This window comes from Drosophila pseudoobscura, chromosome 4 (genome assembly GCF_009870125.1).
Source record: "Drosophila pseudoobscura strain MV-25-SWS-2005 chromosome 4, UCI_Dpse_MV25, whole genome shotgun sequence".
Taxonomy (NCBI): domain Eukaryota; kingdom Metazoa; phylum Arthropoda; class Insecta; order Diptera; family Drosophilidae; genus Drosophila; species Drosophila pseudoobscura.
In genome coordinates this window covers 25,672,195-25,683,804 of record NC_046681.1, presented here as the reverse complement: position 1 = coordinate 25,683,804, position 11,610 = coordinate 25,672,195, and the positions used below count along the sequence as shown (strand labels likewise).

Here is an 11,610-nt window from a genome sequence, read left to right as displayed (position 1 = left end):
AAATACATATTTTTAAAAAATTCAAAAACCGCGTTTGGTACGAATTTTCATAATTTTTCTTTTGGCATCTGCAGCCATAAAATCCACAAAAATTACAAGAGAATTTTGAGATTTTTCATTGAATTCGTTGTTCGATTCCAAGCAATGTCTGTATCTGAAGATTGAGCCACAGTTAAAGTTTCCTACCATTTTTATTATATCTTTAAATTTGAAATATTTTGCAAGGTATGGCCCTATTTTAATCTACTAGCTAGTGCCTTTAATTTCCAACAATATAAGCTACTAATCATTAAAACTGTCTCCAGAATGTCAAAGGTGGTAATTTTTTAGTAATTTAAATCTATTTTATATTTCCAATCATAGTACTCACCTTTCTTTTTTTGTGGTAAGCAATCAATCGTCCCCTAATTAGACAAATATAATCATCTGGGTTCCAGTGGGGAGTCTGCACGAAAAAAAGAAGGATTTATTAACTCAATTAATTCAGGAGTTCAGTACATTTACAGTCGCATTTCCTCCACTTAGTTCCAGCAGCATTCCGTCAACCATTACGTCGGACACACTTCAATCAAATGAATAAATTTGCAAATATAAATATGTATAGGACGTGGAAGAGGACGTGGACGAGGACGTGGGACGAGAATGGAGCCTGCAGGGAGGCTGAACTTTTTAAATTGCGTTAAATGTTGATCCACGACAAAAAGAATTGATTCACGGGGCAGAACCGAACAGGGCTGTGGAGAAAATATTTAACGCCGTTTTTATTTATGACATAAATACGGTCCAGCATATTTCATGGCCCGACCGAGCGCGAACAAACTGATAGATACAATGCATTTTCGAGTGGCAGTCTACTTTTTGTGGCGCCTGCAATCAGGCATCCCAGAGGCGCACCAGAGACGGAGAGAGAGAGATGTATTTGATGGGCGCCTGTCAATGGCAAACAACAAAAGTGCGGGGGAGTTGGAGCTGGAGCTGGAAGAAAAATGCTGAAAAATGTACACGGCTTCGATGGTCGAGCAAAAACGAAAAGATAAATTTATATTCAACCTCACACACAGATGCAGATACAGAGAGACACAGAGAGAGACACAGAGAGAGGCACAGAGGGAGATACACCTACAAGCGTAAGCCCACATAAAGCACTCAGAGCAGCAGAACGGGGGAGGGGGACTGGGACTGGAACTGGGACTGGGGCCGGCCTGCATTTAACAATTTATCTGCAGCTGTCAAAATTAAAACCCCATACGGCTGTGGGGCTGTGGGGCTGGTTGAGGCTTCAAAGCCATAACCGTTGCCCGGGAGGGGACAAGGGGGCCAGGGGGACGGAACAGCGTTGGTGCAGCGAACCACGACGAGTCAATACCCGTGGCAATCCGTGGGTAGCATTCGCCCAGGACACAGCCCAGTCGCAAGTCAGCTGCAGGCGGCATTGGATTTGAAAAAATAAAACCAGAACAGGATCCGAACAGACCAAGAAAGAGGCAGTGGCAAGAAGAAAAGTGCACCACGGCCCAAGGGGGTCACACAATAATGCCGGTCACAGGATAAGCAACCAGGAGCACCAGCTTCAGTGCCATACACAGGACTCTCTCTCACTCAGGACCCAGCGGCAGTGGCAGCGGCGGAATCGGACCGAGTTGGACAGGAGACAGAACCCAGAGGCAGACAGACAGTCAATAGCAGGGGCGTGGCATGGGGGGGGGGGGGGAATGGGGACCGGCCCTGGTTCTGACTGTAAAAAACGGAAATGGGGCAATCATAAATTTACACAGATATGCAAGTGCCCTGGCCCCGGTCGGGCTTTCGCTGTGTGTGTGTGTGTGTGGCCGCGCCTTCGCCGCCCCCCGCCCCCCCACAACCCACAAACAGGCGTTGCAACTACAACAAACAAACAGACCAAACAGAGCCGAACAGACAAAACAACAAAAATTACAAGAAATCAAAGAAAAATCAGCAACGAACACGAATTCGGGAGTACCCTAAAAGGGGGCCAAGGAAATCCTTTAAAGTGTCCTTTAAAGTCCTACGAATTATTGGGGAATTTTGTTGAGGTCTATTTATGTGTTATGGCATATTTAAACTTCCTATTTAAAGATTAGAACTTTCTGAAATGTATATAACCCTTGAGGAGGGCAGCTGTTCCAAATACAAAATCTCTTGGAATTGCAAACCAAACCCTGAGGCTTCGATCTGAGATGCTCGCGTGAGTCCATCTAGGGGTAAAATGCTTAAAAAGGAATACATTTTGGTTATTCAAACAAAAAGAATACATATTTATTCCCCTCCCCAGGAAAAGTGTTTGGCAAAAGGTCTAAGAAAAGCGAGTTTGAAGGGGGAATCGATCAACACTTAAACGTACATATATCGATTGTTTTTCCATGGATATAAATATACCAAAAATACATACAATTTTATAGATTTAAGTTCCAAATTTCTTTAAGACCCACACCTTCTTTAAGCACAAAATTATGTAATACCTAGAGCCTTAAAGCCATACCTTAGACATAAATATTTATGATACGATAGCCGCCTTCTCAGGCCTAGGCCTTTGCCCCTTTGGAATGCCCAAATATCTCTGCAGTAGCCAAGTATTTCACGAATGCACCTCCAATGCTCTGAGATTCGGCTTCTCATACAATTCCGCTGCCAAATGGCTCCAAAGTTTATGTGTGTGTGTGGGTGTGTGTGGGGGGGTGGGGGTGGGTGTGTGGGTGGTGCATCCATGAGAACGACTTCGATTTAATGCGAATGCGATGCGTTGTCCGATGCCTGCCTCTGAATGGATTTGCCTTCGCCAATCCCTGGCCCCATTCCGCTGCCCCCTTTTCCTCTTCCCTTTCCTTTACCATCCATCCATTACGTTCTTTTTTCTTCTTTTTTTTCGCTCTGGGTTCGCTGAGCTGAGATTTGTGGTGCGGTGCAAATAGATTTCTAGCGTAGAACATAAATAATACTCACACACACACACAGGCGCACACACACACCCACACACCCATAGACATTGGCCTTTTAAATGCGAGTATCTGTGTGAATGCGAATGTGAGTGGCAGTAGTTGATCCTCTTCCTTTGCTGGCGTGGGAGACAGGCAAAAAAAAGAGCACAACCAAAACACACACACACAAAAAAGTAAAAAGAAAAGAGTGCCAGGCAGAGAAGGGCCTTTGGAGGGCCTTTGGAGGGTTACTTAGATACCCTCAAATATCCAAAGGTCTTAGATATAATATTTCCATTTGAATGGGTGGCTTCTCATGGCAGCAACAAGGGTTTCTTGGAGGCCTCTTTCCGATTAATATCCGAAATAAATTCTATGAAAATAATTAGCATTATATTAATGACATTTTCGTGAAATATCTGTGGAATCAAACAAGTTTCTCCTGCAAAGATCTGTACTACGACTGAGCTCTGAGCGACCAGAATCTTTCGACCCCAATGATAACTCCATAATTTTTTCAAGGACAATACTTCGGGGCTTCCTTTGCTCCAGCGCCCACCCCCGGCTCACTCGCTTCATCGTGCAAAGAAGAGACTCCCTTACTTAATAAAACTTTTCGCCTCTGTGTTGATCTTCTAATCAAACCCTTAATACCCTCGGAAAGCGTATAAAAAGGAAGAAAATTCTGAAATCAAAATCAAAGTGTTTGCATTTGTGAAAATCGCACACAAAGGCAGGCAGTTCTCCATCGAGAACTATGGAGGGCGGCCGAGAGAGAGAGTATGGAGTATGGTGTATGGTGTATGGATGGAGCTGCATTTAAGGCGTAGCTGTGGGCGTGCCAGGGTCTGCTCTTGCCTGGCCTGGCTTTGCATGCAAATTTTCCAGCTCTGGCAAAACGTTTGACATTTGCCTTTGCCCTGTCTCCCTGGGAGATAATGTGGCCTCAGTGTGTCTCTGTCGCCCAGAGATCTGCACTCAGTTTTTGTCAGGCATTCTTTTTGTGTACCCGTGCCCCCCGGTACCCTCCTCCCCTCCTCCTGGCTGTGCTGTCGCATATTTCTGCGAGTTGGGTTGGTCCTCGGTTCCCGGTCCTGGCATAATGATGGGCATGGCTTGTTTTTGCCATCCTGCATTCTTCATCCACTGCCTCTGCCTCTGCCGTTTGATTTGTATTTGCATATCGCCTGGCCACATTCTTGCCTCGTCCTGGACGTCCTCTGGCACTGCTCTGGCTCTGCAATTTATGCAGCTCGGCATTTTCGGAGGGGGGGGGGGGGGGGGCAACTACAATTTGGGCTTCATTAGGGACTGGCCCAGGTGTAATTAGTACCTGAAGCGTGCTCATATTTGTTTGCCCCGACTCAGCCCTGGAAGCCGTGGAAGGGGCATGCCTCTTGGTTTAGGCTCCGTTTGCCCCACCATTTGACGGGGAAACTGAGCCAGGGCATTTGACTTTTGAGAGTGTAACTTTACTGTTCACACACTCCTCCCTGCCTCCCCCCCCCCCCCTCACACAATCGATATCTATAGGGTTACAGGCTTATCCTGGCACTTGAGGCAAGTACATATTTCCTGGTCTGGCTTTAGATTGTTTGAAGATCTCATAACAAGTTGTGGACTCCACTCAGCTGGAAATTCCCAAAAGTGTTAAAAACTCTTCACAGGAACAGACACGGTCCGGGCCTGGCCTGGCTTTCATCTACAGCTCTCGGTAATCCCCAAGTGCTGCTGAACATGGGAATAACACACGTAATGCATATTTAAACATTTGCTGATGGCAAATGACACACAAAGGTGGAGAAGGAGCTGTACTCGGAAGCGGAATCGGAATAGACACACGAGAGTCGAGGAGAGTCGAGTCGAGTCGAGGCCCGTGGAAAACAATGACGGGGGCCAGAGACGGACAAATGTTTGGCCAACTTAAACCTTAATCAATGCAAAAGTTTTTGGCCTAATCGCTCTCAATTATTCAAGTGAAACGTGGCATTTAACAACTACGTGAGTGGGGGAGAGTGGGGGAGAGGGGGAGAGTCCTTAACGAGGCATAACTTTCGCCCGTAAGTATAATTTACCTAACCAATGTCTGGGCTACTCTCAGCCAATCTCCGGATCCCCACAGCCCAAGGCCCAAGGCTCAAGTAGAGCCACCGAAACCCCGAGTTGGCGGCCTGTTAAGTGCCACACACACACACACACACACACACACACACGCCACCAGTTGGCAGGGTTAATAATAATGATATTTAAGCCGAGTGGGCATCGCATCGCATCGCACAGCTCTCTCCCTCCAGCAATGAAAGGACAAAGTTGCCAACGGAAACGGAAGCAACTACACAGAGTCCTTCCCATTCTCTACGCTCTCTCTGTGTGTGTGTGTGTGTGTGTGCCTTTTGTAACCAAAGTCCTACGAGTACTACCTGGTGGTAACTGGAATTGCTAAAAAACTATTCGCCCACACACACACGCGCAAAAATATTGTGCCCTTCTGTGTGTGGAAAATTGAAAATGTTCCCAACTTTATGGCCGAAAAGAGTGACTTTTGGCAGCGAATCTCCTCATACCCTTTTGCCCAACCCACAAAAATAGTCACTCACTAAATTGAGTAGAATTTGAGAGCAAGAATACCCACTGAAAGGGTATTAATGCGGAGAGGGGATGCTGGCAGGGGGTACACATGTATCTGTAGGATAATTCCATTGCCTCCCCCCCCCCCCTCATAAGCCCTTTCAGGTGGGCCGGGCTGGGCCCGATGAAAAGTCAGGAAGTAAAGTTTTACGGTTCACATAAAAGCTGAAATGTTCATACAATCAGCATGAATAATAACTCGGATGTGGATTAATACTTGCTCCAAGTGTGTGTTGAGTGTGTGCAGTCCTTCGAGCCTTCAAGCCTTCCGATTTTGTGGCCAAATCTGTAACGCTTGGTCTCCCCCTTCACAAAAGTTGGAGAGTTTCCCCGCTTTTGATTTTTTCTGTAAATAAAAAAAAACAACAGATTTTAGACAAAAACAAAGTAGTCCTTGCTTTGTGTCCTGCCAAAAATATTTGTTAACGTATTTAATTTCAAGAATTTGAAAACAAAGTAGTCCTTGCTTTGTGTCCTGCCAAAAGTATATGTTTTCGTAGTTCATTTAAAGTCAACTCTTTGAACGGAAAACAAGTAAAATAATAATTTTTGTTTCAAATGGAACAAATTCGAATAAAAGTGAACGCGTTTCACCACCAACTGCATGTGTATGCCTTCACCGAAGGCCAATTAGAAATGACACAAAATTTCACGCAATTTAAGAATATATATTGCAAAGAATTGGATTTGCCGTTGAAGAGGTTGAGATTTTTATTTAATGGACAGTTCATCGGCGATACGGAGACCCCCAGCGACCTGGGCATGGAAGAAGGCGACGAAATCGATATATTCACGGCGAAGGAAGGTCCTGGTCTATCGGAGTTCATCGATAACCAATTCAGTAAGTTGCACAAACAATTGCTACTCGAAAAAGACAAATTTTGAAAGAGCAAATCCCCCACAGAAAAATTCCTGATTCAAAAATGCCGCCCATTCAATTCTCAGGGAGTGTGGTAACTCTACAACAGAAACAAAAAGCCTCGAATTTGGCAATAATAAAAGAATTAATACCTTTTTGTTCATCAGGGAGTCAAATGGTTAGAACGGCAGACTAGGCGGCAGACACTTGGCTTGGCAGACAAAAAAAAGACTCGATGATGGGAAACTCTACTCTACTCTACTCTTCCTCAAGACGGCAACTCTACTCCACTCTATTCTTCCTCAAGGCGGCACCTCTACTCCACTCTACTCTTTCTCAAGACGGCAACTCTACAGACTCTCCTCTACACGAAACTGAAGGACCCTGCTCTCACATAGATCATTAAATCGTTAAATTGTTCAACATTTTCTGTAGTTTCTATCTAGCTCTAAGGGCACCCCTTCCACCCCCCCGTAAAACCAGAAGATGCCACCTCCTGTCCAAGCTCATAAATTAGAAAAAAATTGCGTTGACACCAGCAGGGAAATGCGGGGTGGGGGGAGAGAAAAATGGTAAGGAATTTGGCATCAGCAAATATTTGCAGCACGTTTTTCGTTTACATATCAAGTTGACAACTTTTGCATTACGATTAAGATGTACAGCCGGAGAGGACCGGAGAACAACGTTATCAACACCTATCTGAAGAGGGGGAAGGCATCCCCCCTGGTCCCGCCCCGTCCCAGTCCAAGTCTGGGGCGAGATTTATGTGTTTTGCTTGGCTGACATTCTGTTCCGTGTGCCATCGTGGCCTGCTTGTGCGACAATAAAACAAAACAGAACAAAAGTTCCGATTAGATGGAAGAGAATAGTTATGACTTAAGGGGGCCAGGGGGCAACAGGGGGGTAGGGCCACACTCACCCATCGAATGCCAAATATTTTGACGTATTTCAGCAACGGCCACGACTGGCTATTATGGCCACAAACGGTGGAATAACAAGCGAATGGTTCCGGGCTGGGGCTGCCCTCTTGTATCCTTTTTGTGTCCTTGCCTTCGATACCTTTGGAGGACGTATATTTATGAGCGGCATTCGCGAGGACTGGAGAGTGCGTAGGAATTTTGCTTTTCGTTCGTTAAGATTTACGACACACACAGCTAGCCAGCCAGAGAGCACGTCCTGGGCACGTCGCTGACTTTAGAAATTAATTGGCCCAACTAAGAAATTCGAGAGTGAGCGTCGTGCTCATAAGTCCTGCCATCGTCCTGAGATGCGGTTTTTTCCCATGCTCCTTGCTCCGTGCTCCGTGCTACTGCAGACAAAATTAATTTGTTATCCTCGCTTGTTTAACGCAGCTATAAATTATGATGCCAAAGTTTTTGGCCACTCAAAGAGGAGGAGCCTTGCCTGGCCACAGGGGGGGGGTTGCGGGGACGAGACTTTTCAACGTGGCCAGCAACGTTGCCTTGGCAATTATTAGCTTTTGTTACGCACACTTTATCACTGGCCATGTCGATATGGGGGGGTCCTGCCAGACGTCCTGCCCTCCACTCTCTCTCCCTTTCGATATATATGGGCCGCGTAATTGGTGGGCACGTTAATCAACACTGGAGTGTGAGGCAGGGTCTCTTCTCTGGTCTCTTTGGCCAATTAGAGACCATGGGCATGGGCATGGGGCTGGGCGCTGGGGCCTTGGCCTGGGCAACGCCTCGAAGATGGATGCTGATGAGCCTGCGCTGATGCCTTGATGCCCAACGGCCCGAACATAAATCCTGGTCGGAAGCCACTATTAGCGTGGTGTTTAGTAAGCCTCCAGCTTGATGGCCTTTGATTAGCTTCGATATGGGGGGGACGCTAGCCATAAATTAGCACGGCTCTTTGTTTTAAAGGTAAGCCGGGATTCACAGGGAAAACATCAACAAAGTTGGGCTTAAAGGTGGAAAAGAACTACAAGCAAGGGTCTATGATTTAAGGGAGTCAAAACCCAACCAAATAAAGGTAGAATCCCCCCCCCAGGAAGAGGCTTCTGCCCCGCTGCAGACCAAGTCCTCCTCCTGGAACCATTTAATCCCTTTCCTGCCACGCAATATTCCACAGCAGATTGTACAGGATCAGGTACTGGGTTCTGGGCGCGATATTGCTGATTTTCCACTTGATTGCTTCAACTTATCCAGGGCTCGTTTTAAAAAACAGATTAAATTTTCCCCCCCCCACCACACCAGTCCCTCGCCCCAACTGCCTCCCCTGTTAACCGTTGGCATCGTTGTCGCCTTGTTAATTAAACGTGGCACACACACACACCGGCAGGGGATGGGGGGGAGGGGGCGCGGGCTCTCTGGCTCTGTGGATGCGATGCGGCATTGCGCCTCGATTGCGATTGACACAATAAATTGTCAATTACAGTGCAATTACGTATGGAAATCGCTGGCGTTCCCGCAGGGTCTGGTGCGGGGGGCCTACCCCCTGGCAGCCACGAGGGGGGGTGGGGATGGTGCGGGGGGGACTTCCAGCAGTCGCCGCTTGATTAAATCGATAAAAATCGAGTCGCATTTTAAACGCTGTTACGCTGCACACAATAGAAACGTGCAAATATTGTCGAGTCCCAACGAGAGATATGAGCGGTGTGTGGGGGGTGTGGGGGGTGTGGTGGGTGGAGTGGAGTGGGGGTTTCTGGGGGGTTTAAAAACGGTCAAACGTTATCAACACATAAACGAGAAATTCGGTCAACATGACATCGTTGTGGGGGTTTCCCCCCCCCTTTTTTCCGGTGGTTTTTTTTGCCGCAGGGCAGGCTTCAGTGGACGGCAGAGTGGAGATGCAGATACGGGGTTTTTCCCCCGATAATTACTACAGAAGATACAGAAAAAGCTGAATTGTGTGGGAAAACTATGGACTGTTGAGCTCTGAGCGGAAGAAGGGTCTTCTACCGATTTGTTTGTGATACAAAAAAAGGAGCTCAAGCACATCCTGCCATCAGTGGATACTCCTCCAAAACATACCTCTGCAGGAGACTCTCCATGGATGGGTCTATCGATGCCCGACTTAATCAAATAAACTCCATGGAATAGCCCGAACATGTGTCTCCAGGCCACGCAATGTGTCATGTGGCCCACTCGCCCCGCCCCGCCCCTCCCCTGGCGCCACTGGCGTGCGGGTGTGTGTGTGTTTCCGTTTCCGCTTCGCTAATAGAGTTAGTTACACATACCGCTAACTGCAACAGCAATGGGCGGGAAAAATGCTGCTGTGAGCCACGCGAAGCTGGCAGTAACCGAAAATTGCCAAAAACTGGTAGGGGAACAGGTGCTGGTTGGCCCCCACCAAAAACCGAAAATGGGAACCAAACTGGGAGTTGGGAGCTGGGAACTGGTGTCGGTCTGTGTCGTAGTCAATGGCAGCCACTGGTGGCCACTGTCACCATTGGTAGGCCCCTCCCTCACCCCCCCTTCGAACCCCCTTCTGTGTTCTGGCCAGGCTGTTTGCCTTTCTTTTCCTGTCGTTTTCAGCCCCTACAAAGTTGTTGTTGCTGCTGCTGCTGCTGCGTCGTTCTGTGAACATTTAACTATTTTTGCAATGGCGTTAATTGGAAATGGCAATTTCATGCGCCTCCCAAACGTCGATGGGGGCTTCGTTGCAGCCTCCACTTTTACTTCAATTCATGGTCTCCCTTTCATTCTCTCTCTCTCTCTCTCTCTCCTTTGGCCTCTCGCTTTAATTTGTCGTCTGGTGCGAGTTTTGGTACCCTTTTTGAACAGGGGAGCTTCAAAAACAAGGATTGGCTTATAGAAATACGAATAAAATCTGCTCGAAATGAAAGTGTAGGGTATCTTAGGAATCGCCTGCCAGGCTTCTGTTGTTTTCATTGTCTTTTTTTTTGGCTGTTGCTCGTGCCGTTTTTTATTTTAGGGGATTTTTTTCCGATGGCACACATTTCCAGCAGCCGTTCGATCGGTTGGCGAATGAATATAAGCCATTCTAAACATTTTTAGTTGATTGAAAAATTGTGCAGTTGGCTGGCAAAACGCACCAGTAGTACGAGTATCTGTGTGTCTCTATGTATGGGCTATAAGCCGCATTTAATGCAGGGAAAAGTGGTCTGCCTTCAGATATTCGGGCACTTATGAGTGCCCCCAATGGTTGTATCTTCCTTCCGTGGAGTGTGCTTTAAACACAATGCTCTGGCTCTGGCTCTGGCTCTTGCCCTCGTGTCAGACACAAAACTAATTAGAATCCCAGCCCCAGGGGTAGTTGTCTGCAACTGCTATCTATAATGAAATATGAAATACATATATATATAATTATGGCAGCCAACTAATTAAAAAACTACGCTGGCAAAAATATTTTCGTGTTTTTAGCAAAACAAAAAAAAAAAAAAAAAAAAAGAATAAAAATTAAATTAGAAACGTAAATTGAATTTTGCAGACGAGGCGAAAAAAAAACACAAAGTGAAAAATGAATAATGACTTTGACAAAGTGTTGGGTGGGGTGGTGGGGCCGTGCGGGGGGCGTGGGGGGCGGATAGGTGTGATCCTTAATGCAGTTAAGCAAATCCAAAGGATGCCACACACATGTCTGTGTGTGTGTGTGTGTGCACCAAAGGGCGGGGGCGAAAGAAAATGCAATTTGGAAATTGAAAACGTTTCCCCCCCCCCCCCCCTCACCCCATTACTTTTTGCTGTTTAACTTTTGCACAGGCGGCACCTCCCCAGAACTCATTTGCATGCGATTTGCTATAATTGAATTTCGCCAAAGGCGGCAGCAAAAACCTCCCTCTCCCCCCCCCCCCCCACCCCCCCACTCTCTTTGTGTAGTTCTAGTTTCTGGCTAGCCTTCGGAAAGTTTTCCCTTCCCTTTTGGGCCAAGACAAATGTGCGTAAACAGTCACCAGAGGGGGAGGGGGACAGGGTGGGGTTGGGGAAATGAGCTTGGTGGCAGGACTGTGTCACTGGCTGATAACGTTTAATGGATTGCCCGGGCAGACGTCTCCTCGAGTGGGCTTTGAATCGGCTCTGGGCTTTGGCCCTGCCCTGATTTGGGGGGCGGGTGCGGGGGCGGGGGCAAGGGCAATGTTTGCTTTTTGTTTACTTTTTCTTGCCGCCTAGGCCGCCCGGCAATGAAGACATTCAAATATTAATGTGTTGCATAAATCACAAGTCTTTAAAACCACTTCTTAAAAACCATTTCTCGAAAACA

General features: G+C 47.0%; 1 protein-coding gene across 1 annotated transcript; it reads left to right on the top strand.

The window, feature by feature from the left end:
* Positions 1-6,024: 6,024 nt before the first annotated feature.
* LOC26533335 (small ubiquitin-related modifier 1-like) lies at positions 6,025-6,848 on the top strand. The gene is made up of 3 exons (XM_015180783.2): positions 6,025-6,405; positions 6,469-6,517; positions 6,591-6,848. Exons 1-3 carry the CDS (start codon positions 6,123-6,125, stop codon positions 6,604-6,606), a joined length of 348 nt encoding a protein of 115 aa, XP_015036269.2. The 5' UTR covers positions 6,025-6,122; the 3' UTR covers positions 6,607-6,848.
* The last annotated feature ends 4,762 nt before the right edge of the window (positions 6,849-11,610 follow it).

Bases quoted from the DNA above. Each gene is read 5' to 3' on its own strand.
- LOC26533335 (XM_015180783.2), top strand. From the start codon at position 6,123: ATGGAACAAATTCGAATAAAAGTGAACGCGTTTCACCACCAACTGCAT. The intron at 6,406-6,468 runs GTAAGTTGCACA...AATCCCCCACAG, and splicing joins GTTCATCGATAACCAATTCA to AAAAATTCCTGATTCAAAAA.